At 47.1% G+C, this 17,482-nt stretch overlaps 1 protein-coding gene across 5 annotated transcripts in view; it reads right to left on the bottom strand.

Moving 5' to 3' along the window:
* Positions 1 to 10,920: 10,920 nt before the first annotated feature.
* DLGAP4 (DLG associated protein 4) overlaps positions 10,921 to 17,482 on the bottom strand; it is a 105,423-nt gene continuing 98,861 nt past the window's right edge. For 4 of the 5 annotated variants that reach the window (XM_036244221.1, XM_036244219.1, XM_036244220.1 and 1 more), the window contains 3 exons: positions 14,047 to 14,138; positions 13,003 to 13,158; positions 10,921 to 12,237 (listed from right to left, as the gene is read on the bottom strand). In XM_036244221.1, coding sequence (XP_036100114.1) covers positions 12,019 to 12,237; positions 13,003 to 13,158; positions 14,047 to 14,138 — 467 coding nt within the window. In that variant the 3' untranslated portion in view covers positions 10,921 to 12,018. The remainder of the gene's footprint in view (positions 12,238 to 13,002; positions 13,159 to 14,046; positions 14,139 to 17,482) is intronic. The other variant, XM_036244222.1, reaches the window with a different exon arrangement.

Here is a 17,482-nt window from a genome sequence, read left to right on the forward strand (position 1 = left end):
GAAAGAGCCTTGTAGCACCACGGAGCCAGCGAGAGGGGCAGGGCTGGGCACCCCGGGCGCGTGTGTCCTCAGGTGGCAGCCCTCAGTCAGGCATTAGGTCCTGTCCATCACTTTGACCCATTGGCCCCTGTCTGGACCCCAGCCTGGACTTCTCCTCCCGCCCTGCGCCCTTTTGTTTAACGCAGATGTTCCCAAGGGAACTTTCCAACACCCAGTTACTTCTTCTGTAAATATTAACTGACTCCTACCACCTGCCAGTCACTGTGCTGGATGCTGGGGGAACGGATGGACTGAAGTCTTCCCGCTCAGGAGCATTTGTTCTTGTGGAGGAAGAAAACAATGAACAAGGAGCTACGTGGCTGAAGTTTAGAAATCAGTGCCTTGAAGGAGAATAAAGAAGGGTGATGGGGAGAGAGAGAAACGGGTGTGGGGGTGCCTCCCGGGAAGTGACATTTGGACGGACCTGAAGGAAAGCCAGCCCAGTGAGCTGTTCAGAAGCCCTGTACCCAGGAAGCTTGCCCAGCTCACGGTCAAGGGGCAGCAGGACAGTGTGACGATGCGGAGGGTGTGAGGGGAGAGGGGTGGGAGATGAGATAGCAAGGACCTAGCCTGTGGCTTTTTGGAGCCCACCCTAAGACATCAGAGTTCTGAGCTGAAGGGTGACATGATGTGGCTTATGTTTCCACTTAGTCCCTCTGGGTGTTGTGTTGAAATGGATTGAAGGGGGCCAAATCTGAGCTGAAGCAGGGAGACCGGTGAGGAACTCCTCCACCAGAGATGTGTTCAGACTAGTATGGGAGCAGCGGAGGTGGGGAGAAATATTTTGAAGTTACATCCAATAGAATATACATGTGGATTGGAATGTGTGTGAGAGTCAAGGATGACTCCAAGAGTTTTGATCTGAGCAAGCAGAGTAGATCTCATTTTCTCAGACTGGTCTGCTATGGAAGGAGCAGGAGTTCATTTTTCAAAACTATTTCAAACTTACAATGAAGTTATAAAAACTGTACAAAGAACTTCCATATACCTTCATCTAGACTCTCCAGTTGTTTACATCTGGGTTTATTATGTTCTCGCTCTCCGTGCGCGCGTGTGTGTTAAAATAACACATTTATCATTTTAACTTTTTTTTTTTGGTATGTGCTCCTAGCGGAAACCAAACCCGGGACTCTGGTCCACAGGCTGATGCTCCAACTGCTGAGCCAAACCGGCCGGGGCCCATTTTAACTATTTTTAAGGGTCCAGTTCAGTGGCATTAAGAATACTCATATTGTACAATAGTCACCACCATCTATCTCCAGAACCTTTTCGTCTTCCCCAACTGAAACTGTACCCATTAAATAGTAGCTCTCTATTTTCTTTCCCCAACCACTGGGCAACTGCCATTCTACTTTCTGTCTTTATGAATCTGTCAACTCCAGGTACCTCATGTAAGTGGAATCATACAGGATATTTCCTTTTGTGACTGGCTTATTTCACTTAACATAATGTTTTCAAGGTTCATCTGTATTGTATCGTATGACAGAATTTTCTTTCTTATTTTAATACTCACCTAAAGACATATTTATTGATTTGAGAGAGAGAAAACATTGATTGGTTGCCTTTCGCACATGTCCCAACCAGGGATGGGACCTGAAACCCAGGCGTGTGCCCTGACTGGGAATCAAACTGGTGGCCTCTTAGTGCACGGACAATGCTCAATCCAGTAAGCCACACTGGCCAAGTCACATCACTTCTTCTTTATCCATCCTCTATTGATGGACACTTAGGTTGCTTCCTTATCTTGGTTATTTTAAATAATGCTGCAAAAACATATTGTAAACAAGCTTTTGATTTAATGTTTTGGGTTTCTTTGGATAAATACCCAGAAGTGGAGTTGCTGTGTCCTTGTCTCTTATTATAGCTTTTGTTTTAAAGTCTATTTTGACTGGTTTAAGTATTGCTACTCCAGCTTTTTCGTTTGTTTCTATTTTCATGAAATATCTTTTTCTATCCCTTTACTTTCAGTCTGTGTGTGTGTTGTGATCTGAAGTGAGTCTCTTATAAATAGCATATGTAAGGGTCTTGTTTTGTTGTTCATTCAGTCACCCTATGCCTTTTAATTTTTTTTTTATCCTCACCTGAGGACATTTTTCCATATTTTGTTTCGATAGAGTGGGAGGGGGAGGGAGAGAGAGAGAGAGAGAAACATCAATGTGAAAGAGACACATTGAGTGGCTGCCACCTGCATGACCAACCAGGGCCAGGGACAAACTGCAACCAAGGTACGCGCCCTTAGCAGGAACCGAACCCGGGTCTCTCTGGACCACAGGCCAACGCTCTAACCGCTGAGCAAAACCAGCTAGGGCATATGCCTTTTAATTTTTATTTTTGCTGCTGCTGTTCTTAATCCTCAACTGAGGATATTTTTCCTTTGTTGTTGTTTTTAGATAGGGTGGAATGGAAGGAGGGAGAGAGAAAAATAAAAAAATGAGAGAGACCCACTGATTGGCAGCTGACTGGAGCCATAAATTAAACATGCAACACAGGAATGTGCCCTTGACTGGGAATCAAACCCACGACCCTTCAGTCTGTGGGGTGACTCTCTAACCACTGGGCAAAATTGGCCAGGGCTTACCCTGTGTGTTTTGATTGGTGCATTTAGGCCATTTGCATTTGAGGTAATTGTTGATAGATGTATGTATTTTTTTTGCCATTTTATTATTCATATTTTTTATGTTTTTGTATTTTATCTTGAGAGCACATTTATTAAAGCTGGGGAACCCGGCCAGTGTGGCTAAGTGGATTGAGCGTCATCCCATGGACTGATAGGTTCTGGTTTGATTCCCTGTCAGGGCACATGCCCAGGTTGTGGGCTTGGTTCCCACTAGGGGGTGTGTGCAGGAGGCAGCTGATCGATGTTTCTATTTCACATTGATGTTTCTATCTCTCTCTCCCTTCCTCTCTCTCTCTCTAAAAATCAATAAAAACATTAAAAAAAAAAAAAAAAAAAGAAAGCTGGGGACAGTGAAACAAGGAATGGCTTAGGATACTTCGAAGAAGCAATAGGAGAGAGCTTAGATGGGGCTGCCTTGGCTCACAGAGAAGTCAGAGAAAAGCAGGACTTGGAGACAGGTTCAGGGAGTTAGCCTGGGTGTGAGTTGCTGCTGCCCCTTGCTCTCCTGGTTGCAAGTCTTGTGGGGTCCCTTAGAGTATAGGACATGCACGTCTTTCTTCTTTTTTTTTTTTTTTATCCTCATCCAAGGACATTTTTCCATTTTTTGTTCAGATAGAGTGGGAGGGAGAGAAAGAGAGAAAAACATCAATGTGAAAGGGACACATCAAGGGGTTGCCACCCGCACAACCCAACCAGGGTCAGGGACAAACTGCAACCTAGGTACATACCCTTAGCGGGAACCGAACCCTGGTCTCTCTGGACCGCAGGCCGACACTCTAACCACTGAGCCAAACCGGCCAGGGCAGGAGATGCACATCTTTGAGGGAAGAAGAGAGGGAAGGGAAAGGAATGGGCTTGCTCCTGGGAGGGCGAGTGCATGCCTCTTCTTCTTCTTTTTTTTTTTTTGTGCCTGACCCTAGCGGGAACCAAACCCAGGACTCTCTGGTCTGCAGGCTGACGCTCCAACTGCTGAGCCAAATCGGCCAGGCCTTCTTTTGAAAGGAGACCCTTTAACATTTCTTATAATACTGGTTTGGTGGTGATGAGCTCCTTTAGCTTTTTATTGTCTGGGAAGCTCTTTATCTGTCCTGAATGATAACTTTGCTGGATAGAGTAATCGTGGTACTGCATCCTTGCTTTTCATCACTTTGAGTATTTCTTTTTTTTTCTCTTCTTTTTAAATAAAGGGACATAGCAAATCTTGAGGTGGGTGAGAGGAAATGATTTTTTTAAAATATGTTTTTTAAATTGTTTTTTTTAGAAAGGAGAGGGAGGGAGAGAGAGAAACATTGATGAGAGAAAACTATGTTTTGGCTGCCTCCTACACACCCCTATTGGGGATTGAGCCTGCAACCCTGACTGGGATTTGAACCAGCAACCTCTTGGTGCATGGGATGACACCTAACCGAGCCACACTGGCCAGGCCACTTTGAATAGTTCTTTCCATTACCTTGTGGCCTGCAGAGATTCTGTTGAGAAATCATCTGACAGTCTTATGGGAGCTCCCTGTAGGTAACTAAATGCTTTTCCCTTGCTGCCCTCTACCCCAATCTGAGGATATTTTTTCCATTGCTTTTTTTTTTTTTTTTTTTATCCTCATCTGAGGACATTTTTCTATTTTTTGCTCAGATAGAGTGGGGGGGAGAGAGAGGAAGAGAGAGAGAGACAGAGAAACATCGACATGAAAGGGACACATCGAGTGGCTGCCACCCACAAGACCAACCAGGCCCAGGGACAAACTGCAACTGAGGTATGTGCCCTTAGCGGGAACCTAACCCAGGTCTCTCTGGACCGCAGGCCGACGCTCTAACCACTAAGCCAAACAGGCCAGGGCTCCATTGCTTTTTAAATAGAGTGGAAGGGAGGGAGGGAGAGAGAGAGAAACATCAATGTGAGAGAGATACATCAACTGGTTGCCTCCCACATGAACCCTACCAGGGCCAGAGATTAAACCAAGGTATGTGCCCTTGACTGGGAATCGAACCTGTGACCCTTTGGTCCATGGGCTGACGCTCTAACCATTGTGCAAAACCAGCCAGGGCTCTCTTGCTGCTTTTAGGATTCTCTCTTTGTCTTTAATCTTTGGCATTTTAATTATGATGTGTTTTGATGTGGACCTCTTTGGTTTCATCTTGTTTGGACCCTCTGTACTTCCTGGACTTATGTGTCTATTTCCTTCAGTACATTACAGAAGTGTTTCATCATTGTTTATCCAAATACGTTTTCAATTTCTTGCTCTGTGTCTTCTCTTTCTGGTACCTCCATGATATGAAAATTGGTATGCTTGAAGTTGTCCCAGAGGCTCCTTATACTATCCTCATTTTTCTGAATTTTTTTTTTCTGCTTCCTTATCTTCCAAATCGCTGATTTGATTCTCTGCTTCATCTCCTCCACTCTTGATTCCCTGTGATGTATTCTTCATTTCAGTTTGAGTATACCTTATTTCTGACTGGTTCTTTTTTTTATGGTTTCCATGTCCCTTTTTTTTATTCTTTATTGATTTTAGAGAGCGAGGAAGGGAGAGTGAGAAAGAGATAGAAACATTGGTGAGAGAGAACATCGATTGGCCACCTCCAGCATGCCCTGCACTGGGGATTTGGCCCACAACCTGGGCATGTGCCCTGACAGGGAATCGAACTGGTGACCTCTTGGTGCATGGGTCAGTGCTCAACTACTGAGCCATACTGGTTGGGCTCCATGTCCTTTTTTATGCTGTTGAAGTTCTCACTGAGTTTCTTGAACATCCTTATAATCATTGTTTTGAATTCTGTATCTGGTAATTTGCTTGCCTCCATTTCATTTAGTTCTTTTTCTGGAGACTTCTTTCATTTGGGACATGTTTCTTTGTCTCCTCATTTTGGCTGCTTCTCTGTGTTTGTCTCTATATATTCGGTAGAGCTGCTATGTCTCCTGTACTTGACAGAGTGGTCTTATGTAGTAGGTGTTCTGCAGAGCCCAGTGGCACAGCCTCCCCAGTCACCTGAGCTGGGTGCTCCAGGTGTGCCCCCTGTGTGGGCTGTGTGCACTGTTTTGTAGTTGAGCCTTGATTATTTTGACACCTCACTGGGAGGGGTTGACCCCCAGGCTGATCGGCTGTAAGGACAGGCTGTGACTACAGTGAAGGACCTGCTGTGCAGAGGCTGACCCCATGGATCAGGACTTGCTTCAGTGGAGCTTTGGTACCTGCTGAGTCCACCCCTCAGGTGTATCACTCATGGAGGTAGTATGGTTGTAATCCCACATGGACTGAAGCTATCTACCAGGTACACTGGCTCTGGGGCCTCCCAGACGCCACCACCTGTGCCCTGCCCAGGGCTGCCTGGCATGAGCTACACAGCAATCTGCAATGGGCTGCTACTTGTATTGGGCTTGGAGTTGCCTGGAAGAGGCCAAAATGCCAACTGAGGATGGCTGCCGCTAGTGCCAGGCCTGGGGCCACTTAGCAAGGGGTACAGGGTACACAGAGGCCAGATGTTGCTTGTTTGAGAGATTTTAGGAAAGTCTGAAGCATGCAAGAGAGGGCACTTGTATGGAAAAGCCACAAAATGGTTGTAGTGGGTCTGACAATTAGATGGGGTGGGCTCTCAAGGAATTACCAGGTTGGAGCTAACAGTGTTAGCCAGGTTGAGGGAGGCTCAGATGTGGTGCTTGTCTGCCAGCTCTGAGGGCGGGGCTCAGAAAAGGAACAGTGGCCTCTGCTCTCACTTCTGTCTGGGAGAAAGCTGCCCCTCCAGCCCTTGTCTTGAAGCTGGACAGTTCAGTTCTACATATGTCCCTGGTGCCTTTTGAGCTCCTTCCCCAATGCTGGAGCTCAGAGGGAGTAAGTCTGAGTAAGTCCATGCTCAAGCCCTTTAAGAGGAGCCCCTGGGACTCCAGTAGGCCTGTCTCACTGAGCCGCAACCCCTGCTGGTTTTCACAACCAGAAGTTATGGTGACTTCTCTTCCCGGCATTGGAACCCTGGGATGGATGTTCTGATGTGGGGCTGGGACCCCCTCGCTCCTTAGAGGGCCCTCCACAGTTGAGATATCCCTCCCAATTTTTAACTGCCACGCGTGGGGGTGGGACCAGCCCAGTTCTGCATCTCCACCCTTCCTACCAGTCTTGGTATAACTTCTTTACGGCCTTAGTTGTAGGACTTCTGTTCAGCTAGATTTCAGGTGGTTCTGAAGGATGGTGGTAGGAGGTTCTGAGTACCCCAAGTGGTACACTGCTATCTTGACTAGATCCTACAAATACCTTTTGAGTCACTGCTTTTGATTTTTTTGGGGGGTGTATATCCAGAAGCAAAATTGCTTGATCATCAGTAGTTCTGTTTTTAATTCTTTTGAGGACCCACCATACTATTTTCCACAGAAGCTGTACCATTTTACATTCCCACCGACCGTGTACAAGGCTTCCAATTTCTCCACATTCTTGCCAATACTTATTTTGGTTTTCTTCTTGATTTTTTAATTATAGCCATTCTGATGGGTAGGTGTGAAGTGGTATCTCATTGTGGTTTTGATTTGCACTTCCCTAATGATGAATGTTAAGCATCTTTTTTTGTTTACTAACCGTTTGTATATCTTCTTTAAAGAAATGTCTATTGAAATTCTTTGCTCATTTAAACAATCAGTGTTTGTTTTTTCTTGTTGAGTTGTAAGAGATCTTTATATATTCTGGATATTCCTTATTAGGTGTATGATTTGCAAAAATGTTCTCCCATTCTGTGGTCCTCTCTGTTTAAAATTTTTTAAAAATTATGAAATTCACTCTTTTCAAGTGTAAAATTCAGTGGTTTAAAAATATTCACAAGTTAGCTGGTGTGGCTCAGTTGTTGAGCACTGACCCATGCACCAAGAGGTTGCCTGTTCGATTCCCGGTCAGGGCACATGCTCAGGTTATGGGCTGATCCCCAGTGCGGGGCATGCAGGAGGCGGCCAATTGATGTTCTCTCTCATCGATATTTCTATCTCTCTCTCCCTCTCCCTTCCTCTCTCTCTAAAAATCAATAAAGAAAAAAACATTTTTAAAAATATTCACAAGTTATACACCCATCACCACTATGTAACAACTCCAGAACATTTTCATCATCCCCAGAAGAAACTTGGAACTTATTAGCAGTTACTCCCCACCCCCTTTTCCTCTCATCCCTTGGCAAACACTAATCTACCTTTTGTCACTGGATTTGTTTATTCTGGACCTTTAATGTAAATGGAATCACACAATATGTGGCCTTTTGTGACAGGCTTATTTCATGTAGCATATTGTCAAAGTTCATTCATCCTTGGTGTAACACGTGTCAGTCCTTTTTTCTTTTCTTTTTAATCCTCACCCGAGGACATTTTTCGATATTTTGTTCAGATAGAGTGGGAGGGAGGGAGAGAGAGAGAAACATCGACGTGAAAGAGACACATCGAGTGGTCGCCACCCACACGACCCAACCAGGGCCGGGGACAAACTGCAACCGAGGTACGTGCCCTTAATGGGAACCGAACCTGGTTCTCTCTAGAAGTTTATTTTTTCTTTGGTTTCTTATGCTTTTGGTATCATATCCAAGAAACTATTGCCTCATCAAGTGAAGATTTACACTTATGTTTTATTCAAAGAGTTTTATCTCTTAAATTTGGGTCTCTAATCCATGGGTACTCTACAGAGCTTAGGGACCCACAACCCTGGGGGACCAGCGGGTCTAGAAAGGGAACCTGGGCCTTCCTGCTGTCTATCCCACAGTCCTTTGAGTATTCTCAGGGACTCAGGGACCCAGGGACAGGGTTGTCTCTTGCTCCCTCTGCCTCCTTCCAGTAGCCTGCAGCTTTCAGGAGGGTGTTTCCTGTCTCTCTGTTCTGGGCTTTTCTGTTCCCTCAAGCACTGGGCTTGGAAACACAGCAGCTGAGGACTCATTCCCAGCTTCTGTGAGCACGCTGTTGGCCTTTCCTGAAGTGACAAGTGCCTCCCTGGTAGAACAGAGTCTAGGAGATGGGACATCATCTAAGGCATAGTCTTGTTCAAACTGTTCAATCTGAATCTAGTCATGAGAAAACCTAAATCCAAATTGTGCAACATTAAATAAGATGCTTGGACATCTAAAAAATGTCAATGTCATGAAAAATAAAAAAGTGGGGAAACTTTTTGATTCAAGGAAACGTGGTTACTGGAAGCAATGCATGGTCCCTAGTCGAATCCTGGATGGATACAAAGGAAAAGCCATAGAGGACATAACTGGGGCATGTGGAGTGTGGCTGTGCTTTAGCTGGTGTTCATGTCGGGCCCCGAGTGTCGTCCTGGGTAGGAAGGTGCTCATGAACCACTTGTTAAATTAGAGGGTGACAATGGAATTGTGGTCATGCAGGGATGTCCTTATTCTTAGTTGTATGGTGTTTATATGGGGGTGAAGGAGCATGGTGTATGCAGCTTACTTTCAAATGGCTCCGAGAAAACTGTATGTACCTGAGAGGGATAAAGCTAATATGGCAAAATATTGACAACTGGTGATTCTGGGTAAAGGACATGGTATGGTGTTCATTATACTACTATTCTTTCAACTCAGGGTAGAGGGTACCTCCACTACTGTGTCAAGGGTGGAGAGGGGAGCCCAGATTCTACACATCAGACGCATCCCCCTACCCATTGTGCTGATTCAGGGAGTGCAGGGTCCCTCTCTGAGACCCTGACCAAACCTCCAAGGGCCCGCCAGAAACATTCAGGCTTGGGAAGGATAACAGTCCGTCCTGGTCCCACAAGCCCATCAGCAGTAGAGCTGGGCTGCTACCTAGATGTTGGCCTCTAAGTCCACCCTGGTTGTCTCCCGCGTTCCCTCACACCTCTGAGTGTCTGGCGTAGTGCCCAAGGCAAGCAGAAACCTCTTCACTTACCCGTTAGGTCACCCCCGGCTGGGTCTCAGGGCTTGTGTAGGCCAAGGAAGACTCCAGTCCCGTCCCAGGAGTTCATCAGAGCCACCCATGGTCACTGTTCAGTGCCACTAACGGGGTCCACAGATGTGAGCCCATGGCCTGAGCACAGGGGGTCTGGCCCCCCGGATTAGGATGAGCTCTGAGGAGCCCCACTGGAGTGGGGGCAGCAGCCTGAACAAAGCTCCTGGGAAGGTGTCCTGGGCCTGAGTCACTGGGAGACCAGGTGTCTGCAGCTTGGCCTGGCCCAAGGACTTTCTAAAAGGCACGTTCTTACCACGGGGCATTGGAACCTACTGTTCTTCTGCCTAGAATGCACTTTTCCCAGGCTCCCCCCTGCAAGCCACACCCATCTGCAGTAGCTGCTTAATGCCACTGTCCTCCAGGCTGACCAGATGCTCCTGCCTGGGCCACGTCCAGCGGTGCCATCACAAGTTCCCACAGGACACTGCTGCACCGTTTTTTCTACCGCCAGCTGTGGACTTGGATTCGGGTTCAGTGCCTGTCTCCCCACCAGAGCGTGAGCTTTGAACAACTTGCGAGCACTGGGCCTGGTAGAGTAGCTGACTGTGAGGCAGCAGTAGGGTGAGGGTATCGAGTACCCTGTCCCAAGACATGTGCAGAGTTGGGTCTGTGGAGATGGGGGTGTGAGTTGTTAGCAAGGGCAGCCCATCTTGGCTCTCATACAGTAGCTGTTAATGACGCATTTATTTCTCCAAGGAAGCTGGTAAGGTAGATGCTGTACACATTTTCCAGGTGAGGGGACCGAGAACTTCGTTTTCTTGCCCAGGATCACAGAGCTGGTGTGTGACAGAGCTGGAATCACGGCCTGTGCCCAAGTCCGCCTGTTTCCATGGAGCTGCCGTTTGGGGGGAGGGGGAGGTTCTGGCTCAGTCTCCGGGGGAGTCCACTCTCCCTGTCTCCTCCCAGCCTGGCCCACCCACAGCAATAACACCATGAAACCTTTGGTACACGTTACCTCATTTATTCTCACAACATGCCTGTGAGGTAGGGAGGGGCAGGGACTGTCCCCATTTTACAGAGGAGGAATTTGAGGCACACAGAGGTCAAGTGACTTGCCCAAGGTCACAGACGGTGGCCAAGCTGGAATGGGGCCCCTGCAGCAAGTGCTAGGCACGAGGACGTCTCCAGTGCTGGGGGTCCACACCCAGCAGAGAGCAGCCCTGTGCACTGAGCTTGCTGCAGGCTGGGCCACACCCTCCCCCGCCCTCCCCACCCTGCCCCACAGGCCTGGGCCACTGCAGCTCAGGGCTCATGACACCCTGGGAGTGGGGCTGAAGGAGCAGGGGAGAGAGAAGGGTGGTCGGGGTTAAAAAAAAAATAGAACAGAAAACTGAGGCTGGGCAGGTGGGAGACCAAAAAAAAAAAAAAGGGAGGGGCTGCTTACACACAAGGTATATATTTTTACACACACTTGTACACACACCTAGATATAGTACATGTAAAAATATATGCTATTCACATACCCGCCTCCTGCCAGGTGCCCCGAGAGCCAGCGGTGGCGCTGGTGGGCATGGGTGAGCAGATGGGCGTTTGTAAATATACACTCTAAGGTCTATGTGCATATGTACACATACTACAGACAGCTGCCCACCCCTCGGGTACTGTACAAAGGCTCGGCCAGGGACAGACAAATGGGGTCCCTCTCTCGAGTGTCCCCTGCAAGTCACTCTGAGTCATACATTTTGCTGAAGGAAGAAGGGGCTGGAGAGAAGAAAAAGGCGGGAGTCTGGAGTGTGATACTGTAGTTTTTATCTCATTCCCCCCCACAAAGACTTAAACCCTCCTCATCTTTTCAGGGAGGTGCGCTGCCTGCCTGAGGGCTGGCAGATCACAGGGCTGCTTCTGCTGGGAGGAACCTACATCTGTGTGTGTGCACATGTGTGACTGTGTGTGAGCACTTGGTGGGGGAGGAAACGCATGTCCATCTCTCTGCCACAAAGGGCACTGAGAACCAGAAAGCCGCCAGCCAGGATGGTGACCCCTGTGTGAGCTCTGAAGGGCAAAGAGAAACATAAGAATGAAAACTCTGAGGTCAGAGCGAGGGTAGCTGGGAAAAGAAGGAAGGACATGGCAGGTGCCCAAGGCTGCCCTTGGACTGTCGTCGTCTTGTAAACAAGCTAGTTTAAGTTCTCATTAGATAGAACAAGTAAAAAGACTGCAGTCTGGAGGCCGGGGAGTTGCTGAAGTCCATCTATCTAGTCCACCACGGCCAGCAAGAGGAAAAAAAAGTTTTATGTTTTTGTTGTGTGAAGTCTTCATAACCTAAAGCTGGGAGGGACCCAAAGAAGCCAAATTGTGAGCCCTTGTATGCGTCAATTTGAAAGTTGGCTCAGGGTCTCTAGATAGAATAACCATACTAAAGGTTAAGAAAATTTTTGTTCCATTCTCATTTAGTTTGTGTGGGTTTTTAAAATGACTCAAAATTGTTTGCTTCCTGCTTCCTGGTCTCAGAGCCGGGTCTGGGCCTCAGGGACATAAATCTCGATGCTATCGGCGCTCTCTGTGGCTGAGTTCTGCCTCACGGAAGCTGCCCGCTTGGCCGCCAGGAGTCTCTTGCGGGCCTCCTGACGCTGCTTGTCCCCAGCATCCGAGGCCTTGTCGCGGCTCACTGCTGGTTTGGATTTGGCTGGCTTCTTTGGGACCGGAGGGGGTGGTTTCTTTTCTTCCTTTAGTAAGACAGTGAGGAGGGAAGAAAAATAAAATAAAGGTGCCACCTTTTGTGTGGCACTACCACCCCCTATATGCTGGCAGCCTCCCTGCACAGGGCAAAAGCAACACATATTTGGAATCAGAAAGCCACAAGAAGCGATGACAGTGGGAATAGCACAGGCATAGGAGCAAAAAGCAAGCTTAGAATCTCAGACTGTTCCAGCAGGAAGGGATGGACAGTTGACCTGTTTCCACCCCTGCTTTGAACCACTGGGAGCCTGAGACTCAGGCAGGAATGAACCTGAGTCACACAGCCACAGGTGGGATTTAAATTCCAGGCCTCCAACTCTCAGGTCACATGCTATTCTAGGGACTCAGAACTTACAAGGCCCACAGTCCAGTACCCAGTAACCATAGGGGTCATTGGGTACCACTTTTTTACAGATGGAAGCTGACCCCTGTATATTCCTGTGTGGTCCCAGGAGGACCATTTTTCTGCCTCTGGAATTCCAACAGCCAGGTCAACACTAGTGTTCAAGGCTGTGGACATGTCTACCAGGAACCCCATTTTCTGAACATGCAGCCAGGAGGGCATGCTTCAAGGGGGGGGCAGCATGCTGGACGGGTGCTAAGCATGGACCTCATGCACAGATGGATGTGAGCCCCCAGCTCAAAGACGACACACGGAGAAGGGAGCCAAGCAGCACTGACCGATGTGGGCAGCGTTATTGCCGACCAGGAATTTGTCCCTGGACTTCCCCTCCGCACTGCTCCATGCTCACCTTCCTCTTCTCGGGCGTCTCCACTAGCTGCCAGCTGTTGGCCTTGAGATGGTAGAGTTCATCAAACTTCATGCTGATATCCTCGATGGACAGCTGTAGCAGGTCCCAGAACCCTGCCAGGTCCTGGGCTGTTGGACGTGGATTGGCATCAGGGTTCTGTGGGGCAGAGTCATATCAGTGGGGCAAGCAAGGCAGAGGCTTGTCCTGCACCCCACATATGGTCTCCTGGTCCTGCTGGCCATGGTTGGGGTCTCTTTGGGCCTAGTCTGCTCTCCTATTCCCAGGGCCAGTTTCTGCATGAGTGAATTAAGCTAGTTCCCGCCAGCCCTGATGGTGGAGATCTTTGGGAGAGTAGGCCCTGCACATACATGGGGGGACCGAAGCCTTTGCCACCACTCTAGGGCTACAGGGAGGAAGGTCCTCATGTCCTTAATGCATGCCAGACTGATAACTGATCTCATTTTACGGGGAGGAAACAGAAGTTCCTGGTCATGGTCTCACAGTGAGGTGGGGGAGAAGCCTGGATCCCTCCCAGGTAGGTATGATTACAGAATCCATGTGGTTTCCCTCCCATCATTTTGTTCTCTGACAACATGTTCATCGTCATGACTGCCCAAGCCAACCTCTATAGGTCCCGGAGACAGTCTGCCACTGTCCTCCACCCCTAGGAGTACAGCCCCTCTAGCTAGTTGGAGAGAGGGAAACCCATCAAGCTTAGTGGTGGTATTTTTACATTTCTTACCTTGACTGTCTTCTTAGATATAGAAGAATATATTTTATATAAATAATTCAGCTAATTAATCTTTAACTTGTATTGGCTACTTTTATATCACTTTTCTACTTCAAAAGGTATTACTAATCTGAAAGGATCATTCCTGGTCCCTTGCCTGCACTAGGCATGGACACGCACTGTTGTGACCTTTCTAATGCCATGAGGAGGCAGCAGAGCCTGAAGAAGGTCAGAGAGGGGCTAATCCAGATAGGGGTCTGGCAGGCAGCCAAAGGCTAGAGCCCCTGCTATGGAGGAATAAGAATCATACTCACCAAGTTTTGCTCACAGAGGCCCCGGAACTGCTGGAATTTCTGGGACATCAATAGCTGGGCACTGCCCACAGCACTAAGGACTTTTCCTAAGACTGAGAAAGAGAAGTTGGAATAGGCTGATGAGCTGAGCACAGGTTTGTTGAGTGGAAGGCAGGGTCGAGGCTTCCATCTCCCCACCCCACCTCAGGATACCAGTCATTATTGGGAGATGGCAGTTAGTCTTCATTTTATATATTAATCCCTTCTCTTTGTGAAAAAATGCAAACAATACATATAAAGTGAACGCTATGAACGCTATGCCCTAGTTCCTTAGGACATTTTATGGCAATAAATTCGAAAATAGTTTCAATGGAAAATTCTTCCAGAAAAATGTAAATTATCATAGACTCAAGAAGAAATAGAGTATCTGATTAGATCAATGTTCGTTTTTTCTTTCCTCACCCGAGGATATTTTTCTATCATCAGATAGAGTGGGAGGGATAGAGAGAAACATCAGATGGATAGAGCCACATTGACTGGTTGCCTCCCGCATGACCCAACTAGGGCCGGGGATGAACCGCAACCAAACCTGCGACTCGGGGGTTTGCAGGCCGACGCTCTAACCGCTAGGCCAAACCAGCCAGGGCAGATCACTGTTTTCAAAAACTGAAGTAGAGCCCTGGCCAGTTTTCTCAGTGGTTAGAGCGTCGGCCCGTCAACCAGAGAGTCGCAGGTTCAATAGGGAGGCAACCAGTCGATGTGTCCCTCTCATGTCAGTATTTCTCTTTCCCCCTCCCTCTCTATCTGAAGATAAATAGAAAATTATCCTTGGGTGAGGACTGAAAAGATAAAATAAAAACTGAAATAGAAGTTAAAAATCTTCCCAGGAAAAGGAACCAGGCCTATGTAGTTTTACAGATGAGGTTTTAAAAAACCTTCAAGGAACAGATAATCCCTGTTTTACATTCAAACTCTTCCAAAGAGTAAATAAAGATAGAAAATGATACAACCAATTTCATGAGCCCTGACAGCAGAGAGGGCATGCCAAGAATAGATCTCTTTTATTATGAACATAAATGTGAAAGACTTAAACAAGATACAAACAAATGGACTCCAACGGAAGAGTTAGCAGGAATTTTTTTAGTGTAACTTCAGTTTTAAAGTGGTAGCATAAAGAAATCCCCGAAAAGCAAACAAGAAATGGACATTGTTTCTGACAGAGCCTGGAGTGCAGTGGTAGCCACATAAGGAGGGGGTCTTGGGGTTGCAGGTCTTAGATAAAGGTAATAGTTTTGAGTTCTCCAAAGTAGCACACCTTGAGGGGAGAGGCCAATAATCTCTTACTTGAAATAAAGGGGATGGACTATAACAGGGCTTTCCTGAACCTGGTTCAGCACCAAGGAGCCAGGGTAGGAGTAGGGGGGGGAGGCTTTGCATGTAAGCAGCCCTCTAGATGCCTGGAGAAAAGACAAGGCTGAAGGGACACGGTCTTGGCTCCTCCCACAATGATCTAATAACAAGAGCTCATTAAGAAATTAGTATCTGATATATGCATGTATGCATGATCAATGGACTCGAACAACTAAGCCGGGGACGGGGCGGGGCGGGGGGTGCCAATGGGGTAAAAAAGGTAAAATATCTGTAACAAAAAAATAAATAAAATATTAAAAAAAAAAAAAAGAAGAAATTAGTATCTGAAAAGGAACCAACATAGGAGGTAAACAGAGGTATTACAGGAACAGCAAAATGGCAAATGGACATTTGCCAGAAAATTGTTGCCAGATAATAGATGAAAAGCGTGACATTTAGCTGTGAATATGTGAAAACAGTAGTTTGAAGCAGAGATGGAGGGAGCTGCTCTGAACAGATGCAAGACAAGGGAAGGAGATAAAACATGAGCTCTGGAACTAGTGCAGGAGAAAATCAGGTCACCACAGAAACAAGGGCTGTGCTGGAAGCAGCACATGAACAAAAACTCTGCTGAAAACTAGGAAGGCCAAGGTAGATAGAAGTACAAAACATTTAAAATGCTTATTAACAAAATGTCTTTTTAAATGAATAGCTAAGCTGCTGGGAATAAAATGAGTCCCCCCACCGTAGGTAGTAGGGCTTTGGGCCTGGTTTGGTCTAAAGTAGAGTGGGAATAAAAGGAAAAGTCCTCTTGAGAATTCCTAACCATAAGACTAGACTTGAGTACCTTATATTTTAAGAAATAAAAGAAGTACTTAAATATATTTAAAAAATATCAAAACAAAGTGACTGAGAGACATGGAAGAGAGAGGGAGACTCGTATCAGTATTCTAAAAGAGGCTAGAAGAAAAATATTCAAAGAGATCATGGTTTAGAAATTTCCATAAATGGCTGACACTAGTCCTCAGAGTTAGGACATCAAATGAATCCCAAGCAAATCCACTCCTATTTACAGTAAAACCAAAGACAAAAAGAAACTCTTAAAAGCAGCCAAAGGGAGCCCTGACTGATTTGGCTCAGGGGTTGGAGGATCGGCCTGCAGACTGATGAGTCGTGGGTTTGATTCTGCCCAAGGGCACGTACCTTGGTTGTGGTTTGTCCCCAGCCCTGGTCAGGGTCGTGCGGGAGGCAACCAGTCGATGTCTCTCTCTCACATTGATGTTCCTCCCTCCCTCCCTCCTGCCCACTCTGTCTGAAGAAATATAAAAAAGTATCCTTGAGTGAGGATTTAAAAAAAGAAAAAGAGAAAGGAAAGACTACCACCAAAGGAATGAATTAAACAGCAAACTTCTCAACTACAACAGATGATAACTGATTATGATACCGAGAAAAATGTATTAACATAGATTCTCCAGAATTCTATATCCGGAGAAATGTGGAGGCTTCCAGTCAAGATGGCCGAGTAGGTAAACACTATATTTGCCTCCTCCCACAACCACTTCCAAATTACAACTAAACTATAGAACACATCATTTAGAGCTGCCTGAAGCCAGGTGGAGTCTGGCAGGAGGGGCAGATGTTGAATGGGCCCCATACCTATATGTGGTGGTAAAAAACTAGGAAGGTTATCTCAGCTGCAGAAGAATCCCCTGAGGAGCGAGGAGTCCTAGCCCCACACCAGTCCAGGGTTCCAGTGCTGGGAAGAGAAGTCCCCATGACTTGAGGTTGAATGAGACAGAGGTCTTCTAGAGTCCCAGGCATTCCTCTTAAAGGGCCTGCAGACTTACTTGCTCTGAGCTTCAGCACTGGGGCGGCAGCTTGAAAGGTGCCAGGGACATATGAGGAACTGACTGCTCTGGTTTTAGGGAGAGGGCTGGAGGGGCAGCTTTCTCCCAGAAAGAAGTGCTGGCAGAAGCCACTGTTCCTTTGCTGAGCCACCCCTGCAGATAGACTGGTACCACATCTGAGTGTCCATCAACTTGACAAACACTGTTTGCCTTGCCCTGGTGATTCCTTGAGACCCGGCCCACCCAAGCTGCTTCCAATG

Source organism: Molossus molossus, unplaced genomic scaffold (assembly GCF_014108415.1).
Source record: "Molossus molossus isolate mMolMol1 unplaced genomic scaffold, mMolMol1.p scaffold_m16_p_6, whole genome shotgun sequence".
NCBI classification, from domain to species: domain Eukaryota; kingdom Metazoa; phylum Chordata; class Mammalia; order Chiroptera; family Molossidae; genus Molossus; species Molossus molossus.